We start from the raw sequence: 22473 nt of genomic DNA, 5'->3' as shown, positions 1-22473 counted from the left end.
ACTTTGAGGGTTTCCTGGTTTTATGCAAATTTGATATGACAATAATTATTATAGCAATGTTACTACTATCAGGGCGCATGTGTATGCATGCTGTACATTTAGTGGAAAGTAGAGGAGAAAACTTAATTATTTAATTTATGCAAATTATGCTTATTTTTCCTACTTCCTTTTTCTACTTTTGATACTGTGTTTTGGAGGGTTTCAAGAGACACTTACAGTCAGATGTGATGTGAAAATTACATAAATTTTATTGTTATCAGGGCGTGTTGTTTTGGAGGGTTTAAAAAGACTGTTGCAAAAAAAAAAAATCATCTCTGTTACACTTTTGTTTAGCAAACCATTTTTTTAAAATAGAATTGATTAGATTATTTGCCCTGGGCCTGGCTGATCGGTTAGTAAATCATGGCAGGATATACGCAAGTGTCAGCTGGGATTATTGTTTTCCGATGTTGCTAATAATAATAAACAAGCTGGTGGTTTTATTCATATCAAATCAAAGGATGAAAATAGCAAGTTCAATAGTGGAAAAAATACAGGGCAAACACAATTTTAATAGTTGCAGGCCAAATAATAATAACTGGTTCCCGATAAAATACCCGTGTAAACAAATAGTTATTTCCAAGGACCATTTAAAGTTCCGGGAAGGTGGTCTTGCTTCCCTGTGCAGTATATAGGTTTTGTTAACAGTCTATAGAATGGTACCAGACGATTAATGGACTTTAGTTGCATGACGTCATACCCGGCACATCCCATCAAGTTTTGCGTCTGTGAACACGTTCCCGATCTCTGAAGATGGTTTTACGAAAAGAATTGTAAGTATTTTGTCGTTTTAGAGTTCACTAAAGTGAAAACGACCACAATTAATGAACTGTGGTGAAAATAACATGTGTTTAATGGTGTGGGTTTGTGTTGAAGTGTGGAAATACTGAAGTAAACGGCGATCTGTTTGTCGGTATGTCATGTGTGTGGGTTTCACTGAAGTGAATGGAATGTCATCATAGACATGGGGGATTCCCATACAACAAACGTGCATAGGTACATTTCAAGGTGCAGGCTACAGGACTGCAGTCGGTCTATTTCGTGTGCTTGTTTTGGTCATCGTGCAGGAAAAAAAGCAATGCCTGGGTCAGACTCATAACAGCTGGGCCCAATGTCATTGGCTCTGCTTCTTAACGCAAACTTTCTAACCCGCGCAGATTGAGATTATATTTGCTTTAGAGTTTAGGCTAAACTCTAAAGCAAATATAATCTCAATCTGCGCTTATGTTTATGAATTATGGAATTAGTTAATTAAGAAGCAGGGAATTCTGTGCTTACACACAGCCACAGGTGACAGTTACATTACTATCATATAAACCCAGTAACTGGGGCGCTGTACTCCTTTTCAACAATTTTTGACTTTATCTGTCGTACTAGCGCCCCAGGGAATGGCACAGAATTTTAACGAATACCCAGTTTTTCGCGACACCCAGCCACAAAAAATGCCTCAAAATGACAAAAAGACCAAACAAACTAGCTCAAAAATCGCCTACTCTATTCTCGATACGTCTAGGATGTAACATCAGGCATTTAATTGTACTCACGATCATTTTTTAAACTCCAAATCGATGATTTTTAACTCCGCATCGTGGAGCAATTGACAAGTCTGCGATTTTCGGATGTGTATGGTAACGAAACATGGCGTCGCGTTGTGGGTGGATGTCCATCAACGGCTGTTTAATGCTACACTTGTTACAGGCGTTGCAGCGAATGCTATACATTGTACACGGGGATGGGTACAGGCGCTGCAGCTAGCGAGTGCCCACGTGCGTTCAATCATGGGCAACGTAACTTACACGGTGCCGGGTTGTTGGAAAAATATCAGAAAGGGGGTGAAAGGTTCTCAGAAAGGGAATATTGTCTGAAAGAGGGGATTTTTCTGGTCATCGCCCCCCCCCCCCCAAAAAAAGGGGGAAAAATATGATAAATAAATAAAAACCGCTGTACTTCATCTAGGCCTACGATTTTTGTGCATGGTTAAATTGCTTCTTATAATGTTTAGTGCTGCCAGTGTCACTGTAGAATTTTATTTTATTTATTTATCATCTTTTTTCCCCCTTTTTTTTTTTCCCTTTTTTTTTTTGGGGGGGGGGCGATGACCAGAAAAATCCAGACCAGCAGACTTCATCCAGAACCATCCAGCTTCATCCAGCAGACTTCAGACCAGAAAAATCCCCTCTTTCAGACAATATTCCCTTTCTGAGAACTTTTCACCCCCTTTCTGATAATTTTCCAACAACCCGGCACCGTGTAAGTTACGTTGACCATGATTGAACGCACGTGGGCACTCGCTAGCTGCAGCGCCTGTACCCATCCCCGTGTACAATGTATAGCATTCGCTGCAACGCCTGTAACAAGTGTAGCATTAAACAGCCGTTGATGGACATCCACCCACAACGCGACGCCATGTTTCGTTACCATACACATCCGAAAATCGCAGACTTGTCAATCGCTCCACGATGCGGAGTTAAAAATCATCGATTTGGAGTTTAAAAAATGATCGTGAGTACAATTAAATGCCTGATGTTACATCCTAGACGTATCGAGAATAGAGTAGGCGATTTTTGAGCTAGTTTGTTTGGTCTTTTTGTCATTTTGAGGCATTTTTTGTGGCTGGGTGTCGCGAAAAACTGGGTATTCGTTAAAATTCTGTGCCATTCCCTGGGGCGCTAGTACGACAGATAAAGTCAAAAATTGTTGAAAAGGAGTACAGCGCCCCAGTTACTGGGTCTAACAATCATATACTTCTAGAAACTATAAAAATAGGGGTCTATTATTTTCGGCCTCCTTCCCCTTAACGCTATACGTTTTTAAAATCGGTGTTGATAGATGAAAGTTTTACGACCTTTAGCCACCAATAACTGAAGTTTCCTTTGTACTACTACACAACCAAAACTTTCCCCACACACTCAGTATACATTCATACTGCTTGCATTGCCGTTTTGATGAGTGAAATTAAAAAAAACATCTTCAAAAAATGCAATTTTCTGCTCAGTACTCTCCGTTGTTTTTCTGTCGCATCGCCCGTTTTTTGACTTCTCAATATGCTCAACGCTTTATTTTTGGGGTCACCAAGCGCTGAACCGCGGGTACCAGCCTATTGAACTGACGAACTGCCGAGCCACGGCCGAGTCAGACTAAACCATTCTGTGAAAGGGGTGTTACAAGGCAGTGCGGCAGTGCGTGGGCGCTGTCAGAGTACAATACCCACCGTTAACGCATATATAGCTTGCATGGAAAGTGCATTTTACACTTACAAACACAGCTAGTGCAGAAATACGACACTTGCCGTAAGCAGAGAATGGTGATCATAAGCGCAAAATATGGTGGTTAGCGATAATCATATTATTATAGAATATTTTTAATTGTAAACCCTCCTCGCAGGTGCACATTTACTACATAGTGGTGAGAAGCCATTATACAGAGTCTTGTCCAAGAACACAGTTTGTGTCACTAAAAGTGTACATTTTCTAATGATTCAGCCATCAGAACTCAAGTCTGATGCTCTAGACCACCCGGGCACACTATATTAAATTTCATCAAATCTTTTTTTTGCGAAATTGCGCTCTAAAAAGTAAATTCATACATGTATGTAACTGACCCTGGCCCTGGTTAACTGGTCAGATTAACAACATACATTTACCTGTACGGGTTACATTCATCCGTTGACTTAAAAGTAGGACCATTGTGTAAAATTGCTTGTGATGTCAGATAGACAGTAAATGTCTCTCCTACAAAAACCATAATACGTACATGTACCACTGATATCACCAACCTGTTATCGGTGCCGTTATCATATTGCAGGAAGTTCCTTCCTAGATCCTTTCTATTATCTTTATTACAAGGCTACATCAACATCAAAGTTTTAAAAGGTTCAATACAGTTCTAGATAAAATATATTCCAATACAATTCAGCCAAGATGGTTTGTATTGAATTCCTTTAAATTGTTGTTAAAATGTCAAATGAGGAGATGGCCCTGTAAAAACCATCCACAATTCAGGTATTCATCTGAGTTTTTAATTAATTTTTTTGTGTGTGCATGGTTTGTGACGCGTAGCCATTTGGCAGTATTTGAGAAAATTACAGTCACGTGTGTAGCCTATCATGTCAATTGAGAATTCAGTTATTTTGATTAATACAATCATGTACAGTGTATCATACTCTGAAGTCAAACTCCAATCGGTTTAAATGTTAATGTTTTTTTTTTGTGTTTTGTCTTTCTTTCCAGTCGGATAGTTTTGCCACTAACTGTGGAAGAGGTAAGTTTATCCACTCCTTTAATCAACTATGTTTTACGTGTGCACAATTTTTGGTGACGAGTGCAGCAAACTTTTTTGACACCCTGTATTCCCTGATTACTGGTCTCCTACTCACACGGGCCACACAGGCCAATGGCCTCCGTTGCCCCTGGTCTTGGCCTTAGTGCCCTTTCAAAAGTTTTCCCATTTAAATCTTTCCAAACTGGAATTGCTCTTTTGGCCTGTACATGTAGGTCGCACCCACTTAGGTGGTTATGGCTACGGCTACATGTAAGTCTGTTGCTAAGCGTGTTGCAGTAGGACGTTCTGTACTTCAACGATGACGCAGCAATCCAGCCATAGCTGTAGTTATAGCCCTTAGGTGGTTATGGCTACGTCTGTTGCTAAGGGTATTGCAAAAGACATTCTGTACTTTAATAATGACGCAGTCATCCATCAACAGCTGTAGTTATTATAGCCCTTTGACGGTTATGGCTACGCCTGTTGCTAAGGGTGTTGCAAAGGACATTCTGTACTTTAAAAATGACGCAGCAATCCAGCCATAGCTGTAGCGAGAGCCGCCAAATTCAGACACCTCCTTCAAATGATCCTCTCTGGTTGTCATTTGTTTGTCGAGGCTAACTTGTTTGGTTTTGATATCGGTATGCCTACATTACATGGGGTCTATAGTTACATGTACATGTACATGTACATTGAGAGTAATCAATAAGATGAACATCTTGCTCATAATTAGAGAAATGTTGATGACATGTATGTATGTGGGAGGTACTACATATTGTTAGTGCAGTGTGAATTTTGCGCAAAGAATCATTAATGACAACCTTATTGCTTTTGTGTCATGAAAATGACAAGGTTGTAGGTTCGAATTCTACCAAGCTATCCGCTGATTTCACAATGACTAGGATTAAGTTAGTATTGTCGTCCAGTTACTAAATCACAATTTCTTGACTTGTGGCGTGCGACTCATAATCAAAGACATAAAACCAATGTTTGTATGAGAGAGATTGCCAGCTTGGTGTATGTCCCCTTTTGGGAGTTAGTCAAATAAAAGTTTCACAGACTCGAGTACATAGAATGTGAAACAACATTGTACTCAATTTACCTGACTACATACATTTATGTACATAGCCTACATCTTCCTTCATGCCTTTAAGGCAGTTACGTGTACAGCACTATAATACCATTGTATCAACTGTAAAGTTACAAATGAAGAGGTTTGTTTTCATTCAGCCAGCTACATGTACGTGTACTAAGTTCGTTATCATCCCCTCTGCTAAGGTGACCCCTTTTACCTAATACGACAGCCTTGCATCAGTTACATTTATTTTGTACATGTATTTGTACAAGTATATCGCCACGGTCACACCATTAATAAAAACAACATGGTACTGTACGGTGTAGGATGAGTTGAGTTTAAAATGTTTTCCAGGCCTGATACTTCACGGAGGCAACGAAGGCGATTGCCTCCATGCCCCCTGGTCATTGCCTTCGTGCCCTTGAAGTGCTCCAGTAGAAGTTTACAATTTCCTTATAGGGTGCCCTTTACCAAGAAGAAAACGCCTTGGTGCCTTTGCCCGATCAACTGCAGCTTTTCAGTCAAAGGAACATGTTGCCTTGGAACGGACTAGTTGGTCTATAAAAAGCATTTGTAACCGTTTGTTATAAAATGCATATGGTTAGAAAGATGTTTTAAAAGTAGAATTCAATGATCCCCACAAATTCGCCTCGAAATTGCATGGTTTTCCTTCGACTTTGCGAACTAACACGGTCGGCCATTTATGGGAGTCAAAAATTTGACTCCCATAAATGGCCGACCGTGTTAGTCAACAAGGTAAAAGAAAAACCACGCAATTTCGAATGATACTTGTGTGGATCATTATATTCTACTTTTAAAATACCTCTCTAACCATATGCATTTTATAACAAACGGTTACAAACGCTTTTCAAAGTCCAACTCGACCGATCCAAGGCAACGTGTTCCTTTAAATGCTTCATTTGAAATGGGTGATGTACACTATACTACCGATGCATAGCAAACTCTGGACTCATGTCACCCTACAGAACATTGTACAAACACAGACACTGTATGCATACATGTAATATACCTGGGGAGGAAATGCACTCCATTAGGACTCAATTAAAGTACAGAGACCCACACATGTACAATGTGTGTAATGTACAACATGTAGTTCTCTATGCGTGCATGGATTCCATAAGACCAAATTGATTGATAAACACCCAGGACATTTTGTCCATTCTGATTGATCGAGAGGAGATTACATGGCCATGTTTAATTGTGCGATATAAACATGGTGAGAAGTGTAAAAACATGCTTGGCACTAAAGCTTAATGCAGGCCCTAAATGATGTTAATTTCTTTGTCAACACATTTACTGGTACTCAATTAAAAATGTTACATCATGGAGTATATTTCTACCTCCATGGTGACATGTACATGTACAGTGTAGTACACTCACTAATGAATTACACCAGTGAGTGAGTGTCCCATACAATTTGACCCTGTGCAAAACATGTTATTGTTACGTAATGATTGACTGCCCTATACTGAAGGGTGAGCATTTTTAATGAGATAAACTTAATATCTAATTACAACATGTAGCCCTCTCTCTGTGCCAATGCTAATAATAGATTTTAAATGCAAATAAGTAAGCACAGTACTTATGATGTTCCCAGGGCCCAATTTCATAGAGCTGCTTAAGCACAAAATTTTGCTTTTAAGCAAAGAAATCCTTGCTTAGTAAAATCAGATTATCGGCCAAGACTCCACTCAATTGTTATGCTTGTAAACAACAGCTAAATACCAGTCACAAGCAATGTATATGGCATGAAATTTTTGCCAGTAACATGTGAAAAATAAGCGAGCTATTTTCGTGCTTATAAAGCAAGTTTTTTGCTTAAGCAGCTCTATGAAATTGGCCCCAGATCTGCAGACATTTTTACCAGGTTCAAGTCCCGCTCTTGTAAATCCGCCCTTGTTTGACCCAAATTTATTTAAAGTATAACCAGTCTGTGAGGTTTCCCATGCGGTTTAGCACTTGAAAAATGAAGTATTGATCGCAGAGCAAAATTACTGTAAACAGAAACTGCCATGATGATGAGGCAGTTAACTAATCCATTAACTATTATGCAAACTTTAAAGGGTTCATGTATGTACGCAGGCCTGATACTTCACGAAGCAAACAAAGTTGATTGCCTCCATGCCCTCTAGTCATTACCTTGGTGCCCTTGAAATGCTACAATGTGTGTAGAAATTTACATTCCCTCATAGTCATAGGGCGACCAAAATGCATTGGTGCCCTTGCCGTTTCAAAAAGGAAGTAGGCCTGTGTACGTGTAAGTTTCCATTGTTTTGTAACTGGGCATGCAAACCTTTTTCAAGAACCTTAAAGGCTATCAACAATAAATTTCAGGAACAGGTACTTTCCTGGTTGGTAATTTTACTTCCGGGTCAAATAAAGGTTGTATACAAACTCGCTGAACCTGTACACTCAGTCAGAAAATGAATGGTACGCATACAAAAAAGATACTGGTCTTACCTCAGTATGTTTTAATTTCTGTTGTTTTGTATCACCATCACAAAATGCCCAGACATTGCTGATACTGTTTATTTCTTTTAAAAGCAAAATTTGTTCAGGATGTAAATGTCAACAGAAATAACAAGATCCAGACAATCTGGTTTTGGGTATATTGTGATGCTATGTTAACCTTCATTGGACAATTTCATAGCCGGACATGACCTTTTACTTTGACCTTGTGTTGGGTATTTTGGTACAAGCTGCTTGTTGCAATGGTTTCCAAAGGAAGCGTGCAGTGTTTACAGTAGTAAACACAATGCACAAAGCGTTTATATAAATTTCAAAGCTAACTTTGTGATTTTGAAGGAAGGCTGTTACCAAAGTGACTGCCTCATTTATTAGCCTGAAAAACCCTGGAAATGACCTCACAGGCTCACACAAAGTTAACGGTGAAATCCTTGCCCTTCGGTAAAATTAATTGAAAAGGCTGCCTTTGAGCAAGGTAAATGTCAAATAAGTAACATTCATGTTACACGTTAAGTAATGAAGGTGCGCCATCATATAATTCATTAAACACCCAGTGCTTAGCCACCTGTTTCATTTCCACTGTGTAATGGATGCACACCCTGGTTCTGTTAGTGTTAGGAAGTGATGAATAAAATCAATACTTTGTACATGTAATGTACATGTACACTAGTATTGTATAATTGTGTACCTAAGGCAGTATAATTTAAGTGTCATTTGAACAATTTTAAACAGGTTCTTCTTGACATGATGCAATGAAAGTTCTACATACGGACAACAATGAGGTCAATAGAAGATCATAGCCCTGGCCATACACAAAATTAATAGCACTCTACACTTATAAAATATGTACATATAGTAATTTTTGCTAAAAATACTCGGCTGTCAGACAAACATTCCACCACTCATGCGGTTACCAAATCATCGGCGTTCTAAGCTTATATTATTACACACCTCTTGCTTGTTCTGTATTGTGGTTGGCTGAAACACAGTCACATGGTCACATACATACCATATGGGGGTGAACTACAAATTAGAGTCTAGTGATTGCGTGCGCGTGTTTTGAGGGAATAGTGCCCGCAGGGCACTAGTCTTTTAAAATAGTGACTGGTTACAGCGCCCTCTCTTGACATGATCAGTGAACAGCAACTTAAAAACTTCCTTTCTTTTCCAAGTTTCGACTCGAGTTATTTATTATTAAATGCAAATTTTGAGAGTAAAATGGTTATAAACCGGTATCTAGATGTCTATTTGGCCATAAAAAGGTAATAGTTGAAAGATTCAGATCATCCTTTATTGGCTGTTTAACACTTTTGTCTGTGATCTACATCTAGTGCAGATTGCTATATGTGTTTATAAGGTCAAGCTACAATAGATGTACAATGTAGCCTACATGTAGATAGATAGAAAGATACGTTTATTCAATGTTGCAAATAGTGTATAATACAGAGTAATATGGTCTAAATTGTTGTAAAAATTAGAAGAGATTAAAAGGTGAAGCTTAAAACAAAATGCAACATCTAGGTCTGGGGAGAAGCACAGACAAACATTAAAAATACATCTTTGCATACAATGGATGACATGCACTGCAGTTTGTATGGATTAGGATTAAGAAGAGTCAGTGCTGTGTACTGTAGTATTGTGGACATAGAAGATATGGAAATTTATCTGTGAGAGGGCAAGGTCATAATTCACTTTGAAAGGGGCACTTCCAAGGGCCTGGCAACTGAGGTCATGACCTCATCTGTGGATGCAGTGTAATCTACAGTTCTGTGATTGGACCCTGGCTGTATAAAATACTCCCTTGAGAACTGTATCAAGAGTTGTCACCAGGGCCCAATTTCATAGAGCTGCTTAGCACAAAATTTTGCTTAGCATGAAATTTGTTGCTTGATAAAAACAGGATTACCAACCAAATTTCCATTTGTTGCATATTGCTTGTTACTGGTATTCAGTTGTTGTTTGCTTATCCTGAAAATCACATGAAAGTTTGGTTGGTAATTCTGTTATTATCGAGGCAAAAATTTCATGCTAAGCAAATTTGTGTGCTTAGCAGCTCTATGAATTTGGGCCTTGTACATGTGCATACATGTACCTGTAACCTTTAGAGATACAGAACATGTACATGTAGGCTAACTAGGCTACAACTGTACACTGTAATGTGTACACATCCTCGTACATGTATTTAATGCACTTTTTTAAAAGCTCCAGACGATAAGTGAGGACCATTAGCCTCTCAAGTTGTTACTATTGACACAGTACAGCAACTCTGACTAATGATGTTTTAATACGAGTATACAATAAAGTACAGCATGATGGGAGTTTAAAATCAGTGCACAGTGTGTGTACTAATGCATTGACCGAATTCCACTGACGTCATCCTCAGAATAATCTTGGATGCACTATATTGGGGGGCAATGTCACTGTGCGTGATTTAGTAAAGGGCACATTTTAGGTGAGCCAGGCTTGAAATTTCATCTTTGAGACTGCAAGGCCATTTTGCAAAGGGTACTTCAATTGGAAAAAGGGCACCAAGGCCAAAACCATGGCAACCAGTGATATTGCAGGCCTTAGTGGTATCTCACTTTCCAAGCAATAGCATACTGACCTGAAATATAATGTCTAAAGTTGCATTATATATGTACAATAAATGTTCTTTATTTCTTATCTGACCTCAGTACCAAGTCGCACAATTATGGGCTGTGGCCGAAGCGAGCAAGAATGAAACAGGAGGAGGTGAAGGAGTCGAGGTGAGGAAAAACGAACCCTATGAAAAGAAAGATGATAGTGGCAACGTCATCGAGAAGGGGCAATACACAAATAAAGTTTATCATTTACAACAGTAAGTATTCTATATTAACTGTTTTGTTTTTGTATTAATTTTGATATTACCAAGGCACCGATGTGTGTTAGCACTGTATGTTTTCCAAAAGCGCTGTGAAAAAATTACAGGCTTACGTTGTACATGTGTTACTTGGACGGGAATAAATCGTTGCGGTACTGGCTGCTTAGGGAGTCAAACTGCTCCTAGCTACTGTGCAATCTCGGTGGTCTAGTTGGTATGACACTGCTCTAGAATTGTAATGGTGGTGGGTTGGGAATCCCGCCCGAGTAACATGCCTGTGATTTGTTCACAGAGCACGGGAAAGTACCAAGTATATACGGTGCTAATACGCATTTGTTTAAGGGTAAAACCAAAACTAATATTCGTTATCGGCATGTTGTACCCCTTCCCATTGTGTCATCATTGTTTCCTGGGAATCTCAGGATTTCTTTAGCTCTATGATCTTCTGGGAAGGGGGAGGGCTACTTCTGTGTGAGAGGGAAAGAGTGTATAGAGTTTGGGGGTGGGACCTCCCTCTGGTACATAATGTTCATTATACAATTGTTGCACGCTGTGACAGAATCCATGGTATAATAGATGTTAAATTTGCATCAGGGATAAAGAATATAATTTTGGTTTTTACCCATACACCGATGTGTGTTAGCACTGTATACTCGGTACTTTCTTGAGTTATGTAAAAAAGTTCACAGGCATATTACTGTGGTGGGATTCAAACCCACGACCCTTGCAATTCTAGAGCAGTGTCTTACCAACTAGACTACCGAGATTGCCCGGTAGCTAGAGGCAGTTCGAATCCTATGTTTTGGCAGCTGGTACTGCACTGATGTTAGAATTCATGGTGTTTTGTACAGCCAAGGGGTTTTGCCCCCCGAGGGTGTACAAAACCCATGGACCACAGTCACAGCGTGCTACAATTGTTTTGTTTTAAATACACTGTACCATGTACATGTATGTTCTTCTTTTAAGAAGGTGTTTAAACATTATTAAGCAGACGAACAGTTCAAAACAATTCTTCACTGTTCCCTCAAACATTTTCCTGTTTCTAATACACTGATCTATTAGGCTTGTGTGAGCAAGAACACATGAGCCTCTCCAATGCCATTCTGCACAACTCTGCCGTGCGCGCCAAGCGTACGCGCACACATGTCTGGCTTTATTTGTCTGATACTTGGTTGTGCAATGGGGTGGAGCTTAATGGAACGGTCTATTGTACAAAGCGCTGGAAATCGACCAATGGTGGGGATAATCAAGGTAACAGATTCCGGTAAACAAAACTCATGTTACCCTCTGTGCTGTGCGTCATGCGTAGCGCACATCCTTAGCCATTTAACATTCGTCTTTGTATCACATCACGTAATTGGTTCTCGACCAATAAAACTTCATAATTTGTAATTTGTTCCCGTGGTATAACAAGTACAGATGTTCACTGTGTTATCGGGCTTGGTACAGTATTTAAAAGTTGTAAGTGTTGCCTGTTTGCAAAATCTGCAAACCCATTGATTTGTTTGCTTGATACATTTGTTAATTACAGGAAAGTTCCAGGTTATGTAAGAGCATTAGCACCAGAGGGTGCATTGGAGATGGTGGAAGAAGCATGGAATGCTTACCCTTACTGCAAAACGGTCATTACTGTGAGTACTTAACAATTTGCTATTTAACCGATGTATCAAACATTTACTTTCCCTTTTCATTGGGCCGGTGCCATAAAACCAACTCCACTCCTCCGGATTATGAAGTTTAATGGCAGACATAGTACATTAGTTTAGTTCGGGATCGGTGGTTTTGTTTATGCTGAAATGGTTTGCACAAAAATGTTTGCACAATCAGTCGATCTGATATGAATAGTTTGTGCACTTGCCGATCAACGAACAGGAATGGTTTGGGCAATGGCGTGCAGGAATAGTTTGTGCAATGTGCGATAGTGGAGGAATGGTGTGCACAATTTGCCTATCGTGTACAAATATTTTGCGCAATTTAACGATAGTGCAGAAATGGTTTGCGCAATTTGAAGATCGCCCAGAATGGGTTTTAACACCTGAACAACATTTACCCTGTAAGCATAAAATGTTTGTGCTTTGCTTCCATTTTCTTGTTTTATTTTCTAAGTGTAAACTTTCTTTAGCCTCAGTGCCCTTGAACAATGTTCTGTTTGGCCTTGGTGCCCTTTCCTTTGGCCTTGGTGCCCTTCAAAATTTGCATCTATCGGAGGCCGAAGCGGCCTTGCCCTAAAAATGACGAAATTCCAGGCCTGTATGGGTGATAAAGACCAGCTGTTTATTCTCTTTACAATTGATGTGTGAGTGGACACATGTACATGTTGTAATTGATAACATCTTTTTATATTTTCCTTTTTGGCAGAATCCCGATTACATGAAGGAAAAGTTCTCCCTAACCATTGAAACATGGCACAAACCAGACAGAGGAAAGCAGGAAAATGTAAGTCCTTAGCAACTATAAACAATAAATAATATATAGACGGATTGCAATGGGCGCCCTTGGCCGCCATCTTTGATGTAACAATGGAATTCAAAATGCAAGTGTGTACGCGCTACGCCCATATCTCAGCCAGTGATGGCTCTTTACGTGAACATATTCATCAAGGATGGCGGTCGATGTCGCATTTGCATTTCGTCTATTGTGTATGCCTAAGGTTTTTTTAAAAATATTTTACTGTATTTACCTGACACAATTTAGCCATTGGCTACAAGTTCAATTTTAATAAACCATCAATAATAAAAAATAATAAAAACCTTCCAGTTTGTGTATATTACGTCCATCCCAACCACCTTCAAAAATACTTCAAAAGTACTCCTGGCCGCGAGTTACACAGAGGTCTCTGCCTTCCATGCCCTGGTCTTGGCCTTGGTGCTCCTTCAACATTCTCCAGTAGACTTTTAAGATTTACAATGGAAGAGCACTTTAGAGATGAAATTACAGGTCCTGTGTACTATTAAAAATACTTTTAATATTACCCACTTTATTTTAGACACAGTTTCTGGCATGGCAAAATTTGGCGAAGTAACCTTTGAGAAAAGACAAACTCAAACTGAAATGATGAAACATACAGTTGGATGGCCTGCAGTGTTCAGTTGTGGTTTGAGGTAATTTTATAGTTATTTGATTAATGTTCATGTATATCACACCAGTTTATTTATTTCTTTATATCATTTTTTTCTTAACTCAAGGTTCACAAACTGCCACCCGCTCAATTAAGTAAGCGAGACGTTGTACAGATTGATATAGCTAACGACAAAGTTAAAGACTGCGTAAGTATTGAGGGTTTTTTTTCCTTATGATTTTGTTAATGATTTTTCTAAAGACATCGCTTCATGGCTTGTTTTTTGTACACTGTTTCAAGTCCCTACATTATGTGGACTTCTTTTGTTATCAGGCCCACACTTTGTTTGTAGTGTTAAAGACACTAGACACTTTTGGTAATTACTCCAAATAATTGTTAGAATGAAAACTTACTTGGTAACGAGCAATGGAGAGTTGTTAATAGTATAAATAAAGTACAAGAAACTGCTCCCTCTGAAGTACACTAACATAGCTTTTGTCACTCAAATATTAACAGACTTCAAGCCTGAAGCCTGTTTTAGGCATCTGAAAGCGCTCAAAATTTTGCAACAAGGGTGTTTTTTCTTTCATTATTTTCTTGCAACTTCGATGACAAATTGAGTCAAACCTGTCACTGATTTGTTATTTTATGCATATGTTGGGATGATAAACCAAGTGAGACGACTGGTCTTTGGCAATTACCAAAGGTGTCCAGTGCCTTTAAAACACACTGTCCCGATGTTTCCCATAAACAGGCTGCTAGTCTGCAATATCTCACTTATGCATGCTGAAAAACATGCAAGATTCACTGAACACTTGTTGGTGCTTTCACAACACTGCAACAGAATGAGAGTACCCCCTCTGTTGGCAAAACCTATAAGCATATTACGAGATAACATTTAAAAAAACACTAGTAATCGACTTGTTAATGAAAGGCTAGTTTGCCACAAAACCTCCTTGACCCTTCAAATCTTCTAGACAGAACTATTGAAATTCTAGACAGTCATCAAAAGGGAGAAAGAAATAGTCTACATTGCGTCCAAAACCTGTAGTTGTTATTTTTCTGGTGATGCACAGTCTGTAAGCCTCCTGATTTGTAACATCTGGAAGGTTTCCGGTGAAGGTAGCCTTTTGTCAAGGCCTTAGTGGCTTGGACAGCTACAATGTACGTAGAGCCGCGATACAAAGCGACTGGAAGGGGAGACCACTTGCACGAGTCAAATGGCAAAGGCACGAGGGCCTTTTATATCCTGTTTGCATTTTGTTTAATAAAATTATTTTTGTCGCTTCTGATTGGTTTTTACTTTTGCTTCCGATTTTGTCGCAAATGTCAAGATTTATAAATAAAAAAAACATTAGAGACGGCAACCAGTTTGGGGAAGGCCCTCATGGCTGCGCTACTAGGTGCTTGGTCCCCGCCTCTAGGTCCAAGGGGGGAACCCAAACTCGCAAGCTTTTCTCATGAATTTTCACATTCAGCAAATCTCATAGCTGATCTTTATTTACTTAGTAATAATGTGCGACTCCCAAACAGTGAAAGGCCAAACAATCAAGATATTTCCAGAATCGTTTCATAATTATTGATGTTAACGCCAAATTGCATTCCATAATAACTTAGTTTCTTGTTTTATTTTGATTCATTTAGGACTATGATCCAAAGACAGATCCAAAGATAGTGAAATCTCAAAAGTTGGAACGAGGACCTCTCACCACTACTGACTGGAGGGTGCGTAACAGTTTTAGACATAGAACCCCTTGCATAATGCGCAGCGCACTTACAAGCGCCTATCTTGTCTGCCATTTTAGGAGTCAAAATTGTGCACAAAGGAATTGACTCCCAAAATGATGGAAAAGGTAGACGTGTATTTTCAGGAGGTGCGGTCCGCATTGTGCAAGGGGTCTGTATAGACATACATAATAATAATAATAATAATAATAATAATAATATCGCAATCTTAATGTGACCCGCTCCATTGTAATGAGGAATATGTAGTAAAGTCTCATTTCGTGTAATTTGACACCAAACATGAATCGTAACACACAAAAATTGAAAACTTCATATTTGTTATTTATGGTCTTACCTTTTCGTCAAAAGATTAACAAAGATGTAAAAACAGACGATTTCTGAGCCCTGTTCTTGCTGTAATTATCAAAAAATGTTTTAAATAGTTCCCTGGAGAATACAAAAACGCCCAATTTGACCGCGACGTATAGACTAAATCCATTCATCAATAGCGCCACCAAGAGATACTATTGGAAAGCCAATGACCATATCTGTCTATTTATATCCACCATCAATACATATAGTGACTGCAATACATGTTTAAAGGGGTCAAAGGCAAACCCGGTTTCATCAGTGACCTCTCTCATTAATAAATCTGCGTTGCGAGATTTAGTATGGCTCAGAGACCGAGGCATCTGTTTATCCATGCAGCGTGAGAGGCCCATCACCCGACCCGGTGGAGTTGCCAGGCGTGTCATAGCTAGCTGGACACCATACGACATGTACCATACAACGCCATATACAGAGCGCTGGTACCACGCACGCGTAAGATACTTGTATGTTTTATAACAGTGGAATGTTTTTTAAATCGAAAGACGGAAAAACAGTGTCTAATTTTCATTATTGTTTCGTGGTTTTTCAAAGTTGTATTATCCCAAAACCAAATCATTCTGAAGGCTAAAGGAATAATCTTTCAGTTAAGTTTTGTGTTGAGAAAGAAATATCGCTAAAATCATGAGAAACATGCACAGGAAAATTGCGAGTGTTCCCTGGTCTTCAAGCCGAGTCATTTTTACTGTATGATGCGTGTCGCTGACAGCTGTCCTTACTCTATGTTTTGACGGAAAGATACTCGCATTTCAAGTTGGAAATATCAACGCAAAGTGCTCTAAAATTTCAGGTAAAGATTGTCAAATTTATTGTTGAAATTGTCTACACATTATAGCTCAACTTCTCGTTGGGTTGTTTGTACATTTTGGCAATTTTGTTTGTCTGACTACGGGGGGTCAAAAACCGATGTTTTCATTTCGTAAACAAATATTATTTTAATGTGTGTGAGACGTCGCGCTTTTAAAAATTAATTTTTCTGGCGTTTATGGTTTCCAAAACGGGTCATAAAATTAAGAGTCTAGGTCATCGAAAATTCCACATTAGTTCAGACAGGAAGGTCGTATGATCATGATTTTTATTTTATTTTAAATGTTGAGATTTGCTTGTTGGGATTATTATGATAAACTCAAAAATTAAATTTAATCAGTATTCCTCATTTCGACAGAGTGGGTCACATATAGCGCACATATCTACCATCTATCTAGCTGTTGATTACAAATATTACCAATTAAGTTTTGCAGTGCAAAGTTTTTACTCGATTTCGTTGAGGTTGTTTTTGCCCAAATTTTACGCATTGAATCTTTGACCCTTGAATATCCACACCTTCTGTAAATCCTTGATTTGTATTTCCTATGGGATTTTGATAATCATCGGAGCAATTCTGTTGGTTTTCTGTAAACAGAGTTTCATGAAGCTAGTAGCAAAAACCACCTTCAAATGTTTTTTTTCTGTACCAGTAGTGAAATAGAAATTTAAACACCCTCTGTAAGTCTTATATAGCGCACGTATCTACCAAACAAGGTACGCCTTTCAAGGCGCTGAGTATTACAAACTTTCAGAAAGATGGGTAATTGCAGTGATGAATTTTGAGACCCAATTATTTAGCACCTTATAAGGGTTTACAAGGTGCTACAGCGCATACAGCAGCCACAGCCAGGAACACCAGGGCGAACCCTTTCTCTTTTTGAAAAGTGCACTGGGTTCTTTTACATGCGTTACACAACACATGGGACCAAGGGCTTTACGTCCCATCCGAAGGACGAAGCAATAGTAAAGTGTCTTGCTTAAGGACACAAGTGTCACGGCTGGGGATTCGAACCCACACTCTGCTGATCAGAAACACCAGGGTTTGAATTCGGTGCTCTTAACGGTTCGGCCACTACACTTCCTTATGTGGTTTAACCCTGGCATATTGTCTCTGATGTTTGATGTCTTAACAATTTTTAATTTTTCTTTTCTGTCTTGCAGAACACCTGTGAGCCTCACATGTGCGCATACAAACTGGTAACAATTGAATTTGTGTGGTTTGGACTACAAAGTATAGTAGAGAGCTGGATTCAAAAGGTGGGTAAATATCCTTCCTACTTAAAGGCACTAGACATTATCAGAATAAGATTTTGAGGTCCCGAAATCAAGCATCTGAAAACACACATCTTCGTGTGACAAGGGTATTTTTTCTTCCATTATTCTCTCGCAACTTCGACGACCAATTGAGTTCAAATTTTCACAGGTTTGTTATTTTTGTGCATATGTTGAGGTACAACAAGTGAGAAGACTAGTCTTTGACAATTACCAACAGTGTCCAGTGTCTTTAATTGATTTTTATTAATTTGTTGGCCCCTAAATAGTCAATAAAATGCTGAAAATGACCAGACAGTGCGATTACCGTTCATTTCTTTAATGAAATTCGTTTACACTGAAAAATTAGTTGAAAATAATATGCAACAAAAAATAATTTTTTGAAATTGGTAATTTCTCGCTCAAATATTAAATGACTTTAGACTTGAGGCCTTTTTAAGGCATCTGTAAAGCACACAAGCTTGTGCAACAAGGGTGTTTTTTCTTTTATTATACTCCTGCAACTTTGATCACCAATTGAGTAAAAATTTTCACAGATTTGTTATTTTATGCATATTTATAAGTGAGAATACTGGTCTTTGACATTTACCGAAGGTGTCCATGCCTTTAAGTATTGCTACATTCGTATTGTTAAGACATTTTTATGATTTATGGAAATGTATTTGAGTTTGATCTAAATTGAATTGTATTTTCGTTTTCAATTTTTAGGCCGAAAGGAGAGTATTCACAAATTTTCACCGTCAACTCTACAGTTGGATGGATAAATGGGCTGGTCTTACAATGGCCGACATCCGTGCACTTGAAGATGAAACCCAAGCAGAGCTAGATAAAGTAAGCAAATTCTTTGGCTTTCCATTGTGTCGTGAGCATACCCGGCTTGGCCTAGATCAGAGCCATTAGCGGGACAATTCAGTCAACTCTCGTTATAAAGAGCAGTCTAATGAAGAGATTCTACTTATAAAGAGTACATTCTGCAGTTACTAATTCTCATTTGTGCTTTGTGTTTCTTTGTTTTGCTGTCTTCCTATAAAGCCCGGTTCATACCTGCGTGCGAATGCGAATCAGATGCGAATTTGACGTTACAACTCTGTTTTCGCTGCGATATTCGCAAGAGAGTTGGAGCACAACTCGCCCCCTCCGAATTATGCCTTGCAAATTTGTGACGTCAAGATTTGTTTCGCATTCGCAGGAAGTATGAACCGGGCTTTACACTGTAACTGTTAAAAAGAGATCATTTGGCCAGTCCCAGCAATCTTGTTGTAACAAGAGTCAACTGCCACCATATGGCTGGATAGCTCGGTTGGTAGAGCGCTGGTAGTTAATCTGAAGGTCGCTGGTTCAAGTCCTGCTCCAGTAAATTTGTCTTTGTTCAAACCCAAATTTATTAAAATATACCCAGTCAGCTTCCCTTGTGGTTTATTACTTGATATCAAAAACCTAAGTTTCCTGCCTCTATTTCCCGCCAACGTGCATCACCAAGCTAATCCACATCCACAGTACTTAAGCAGCATGCAGCATCAGAGTCTAGCTTTCTCCAGAAAACGATCAGAGTATACTGATCGAAAAGTCAAGTTGAAACCAACGGTTCTTTTCAGAACCACCCCAACTTATTTAGAGATAGTCATTACATGGTGTTACCGCAAACCTTTCCATATCGTATTTCCACCATGCAAAGTTTTAAATCCTACTTATTTAAGTATTGTCTTTTGTTCCACAGATGCGTAAAGAGGGGGAGGTGAGAGGCACCAAAGAAAAATGATCACAGTCCGATGGCTCCGGGGCTAATCTTCAAATTCCATGTAAAAACAAAATAAACACATGCAAAAATATCACCTCATGGGCGCTGTGGCCCAAAGTGAATAATGTCTTTAAAAGATTTTTTTTTTGTAGCAATAAGAATAGATTTAATTAATTTTCTTGCTCCCGAATCAAGCTCCTGGTCGCGTAAAGTACCTAGACTCAATTTCAACTTACTGCTAAGAACGTGACAATTTTGCTAAGCAGGAACAGATTACCAGGCAAAATTACCTGTCCTTGACATTGCTTTCACTGGTTCCCAAATCATTGTTTTCCCTTAGCAGATAAAGTTGTTAAGCAACATTTTCTGCTGATCAGTTGTGAAAATTGGGTCCAGATTATCATGTTAAACTAAATAATTATGTCCTAAAAGTTTGAAGCAATTTTTGTGTGGTTCTGTAAGTATCAGCTTAAATGATTGTAACACTTAAACCAAATATTTTATAAGCCAATAAGAAAGTTTAGATGTTGCTGTCACATTATGGTGGGTTTTCTTGTTTCATTTAATTATTATTCCTTTGAAATGTACTCATTTTCATGTACATGTATTATTTGTTTGAGTCGGATTTTGTTATAGTACATGACTAATGACATTGTATACATATGTAAGTAATTTTCTCTGGGTTACAAACTCTGCCTTTGGGGTTTGAAAAAGGCATGGGTTATTATTTCTTTTTTTTTTAAAGAAATTGACACTTTTATAATTTGCTGTTTTGATTGGCAGCTTTCTTGGTGGTCACAAATAATATTCCAATTTGCAATGTGCTGTAACTTCTTATCTCACAGGTTTGAAAAAGCTCAAAGAACCTGGTCTGTTTTGACTTGAAATTATTTATTGCTTGCAGCCAAAAGAAGGTATAAATTGAATAATCCATCACATCTGGATCATCTCTTACAAAGAGGTACATGTAGTAGTAACTGAAGTTTCAAATGATATTTTTTATGTCATAAGCTGGCTTCAAAATAAGTACAATATTCTTATAAACAGTTTGTAATTTTGTTGCGTAAAAAAGGACAGCTTAAAAAGCCCGGTCCATACTTCCTACGAATGTGAATGTGATACAAATTTTGACTTGACAATTCGCAATAAATAGTTTGCAACAGCAACTCCTGCAAAACATTTGCTGCGAAAACAGCAGTGTGACGTCAAAATTTGCTTTGCATTCGCAGGAAGTACATGTATGAACTGGGCTTTAATCTGCATAATTTTGGTACATTTACATGAACACATTTATACCTAGTCCTACCTTCACATCACTCAAATTTGATTGTTTAATTTATTATTATCGTTATTTGCTAATTAGTTCCTAATTCCATTTAATAAGTATGGATACACTAAATGGTATTTAATTTCTCCTCTAAATATGCAGAAGAAAATGCATGAAAAAGTATATTAGGTGTAAAGGTATCAAAGATATGTGTATGTAGTGAAGATCTGTGTGTGTGAGATTGTCTCCTGGGTTCACACGGAAGACTTAAATGCATGGGATCGGGTTGGATTAGCAGACTGTTGAGGGCATTCACACTGAGTTTATGTCCAAACAAAATTAAGTCTTGATTTACTGGGTCGACGAAATGTGTGGTGGTGTTTTGATGGTGTTGTTGGTAAAGCAAGTGTACTGGGAAATGGATAGCTGCATTTTAACCCACATGACATAAATGTAATGGTTTATTGTTTTCAAAGTGTAAATGAAAAAGTGGATTTTTATCAGCATGTAATGGTTTAAGCTTGAGACATCATGGTAAATTAAAAGTAAGGCTTACGTCTGTAGAATGGAAGAGCTTTGTGTGACCGGCAAAATGCATCATTCATTGTCAAAACATTGTAAAAGCTCATCTGAAATGTAAAACAATACCCTGGCACTCGCCAAATTCTGGGAATCGAGGACAGCAAAATCTTTTTAAGCTCCGCCCATTATCTAAAACCTCGACCAATGAAGTTGAGCGATTCGATGTGTGACTGTTACGTGATTTGCAGTTGTGCACTAAACGCCAAACGTTGAAGGGTCAGTCGCCATGTGTCAAATGGTTCCCAAGTACAGTACGTGGATTTACTCCTGAGATGTGCTTAAGTTGAGGACTAATTTGTGTCTCGTTTTGTGGGGAGAATATGAGGCCATTACTGGATTTATGTGAGTGTTAAATTTGCACTCGTTTTACCGACCTGGATGTCGCTGTGTGTGGTTGGATCATTATGTTGTCCAGTTGTGTCTATAGTCGGGCGTTTAGCAGACCGTGCTTCATGCCTTGGATAGGTGATGAGAATACCTTTTTGTTGTCGTCAAAAATACTGCATATCTTAAAAGGTAAGCCTTGTTTATCAGAGTGTGTCAAAGGCTTTATAATGCTTGGTATATTAGACAAACTGGTTCTGTTCTGGGCACTATTTTTGTCAAAACTTGTACTGCTTTACAAGTGCGTGTGCGATCCCCAGACGTCATTAGTACATGACGGGCGTACAAGCTGGCTGACACCTTGGTGTTTTGCAAGCATGGCGATGTTTTGTTTCCTATTTCTGTGAAAATGTTTATTCTCTCAAATGTTTGTCGGAATGGAGATGCAGTTGTTTGACTGTATTCTTGTCACTTCAAAATCTCGTGATGGAATTCTGGTAGTAGTCTTTGGAGAATGCAAAGTGTGGCAAACCACCTCAGATTGATTCATTAATTGGTGAATTCACTGTGCACAAACTGTGCAATCACAGTTGTACCATGTACATGTGGT

General features: G+C 38.6%; 1 protein-coding gene across 1 annotated transcript; it reads left to right on the top strand.

Annotated features, from left to right (window-relative positions):
- Window positions 1–740: 740 nt before the first annotated feature.
- On the top strand, window positions 741–21530 carry LOC139938043 (phosphatidylinositol transfer protein beta isoform-like). Its single transcript, XM_071933396.1, has 10 exons — window positions 741–812; window positions 4269–4299; window positions 10537–10700; window positions 12235–12334; window positions 13062–13139; window positions 13889–13969; window positions 15406–15486; window positions 17842–17937; window positions 18661–18783; window positions 19670–21530. The coding sequence occupies exons 1-10, from the start codon at window positions 793–795 to the stop codon at window positions 19709–19711; spliced, it is 816 nt and encodes a 271-aa protein (XP_071789497.1). The 5' UTR covers window positions 741–792; the 3' UTR covers window positions 19712–21530.
- Window positions 21531–22473: the final 943 nt, after the last annotated feature.

Source organism: Asterias amurensis, chromosome 6 (genome assembly GCF_032118995.1).
Source record: "Asterias amurensis chromosome 6, ASM3211899v1".
NCBI lineage: Eukaryota > Metazoa > Echinodermata > Asteroidea > Forcipulatida > Asteriidae > Asterias > Asterias amurensis.
This window is presented reverse-complemented; position numbering and strand designations above follow the sequence as displayed.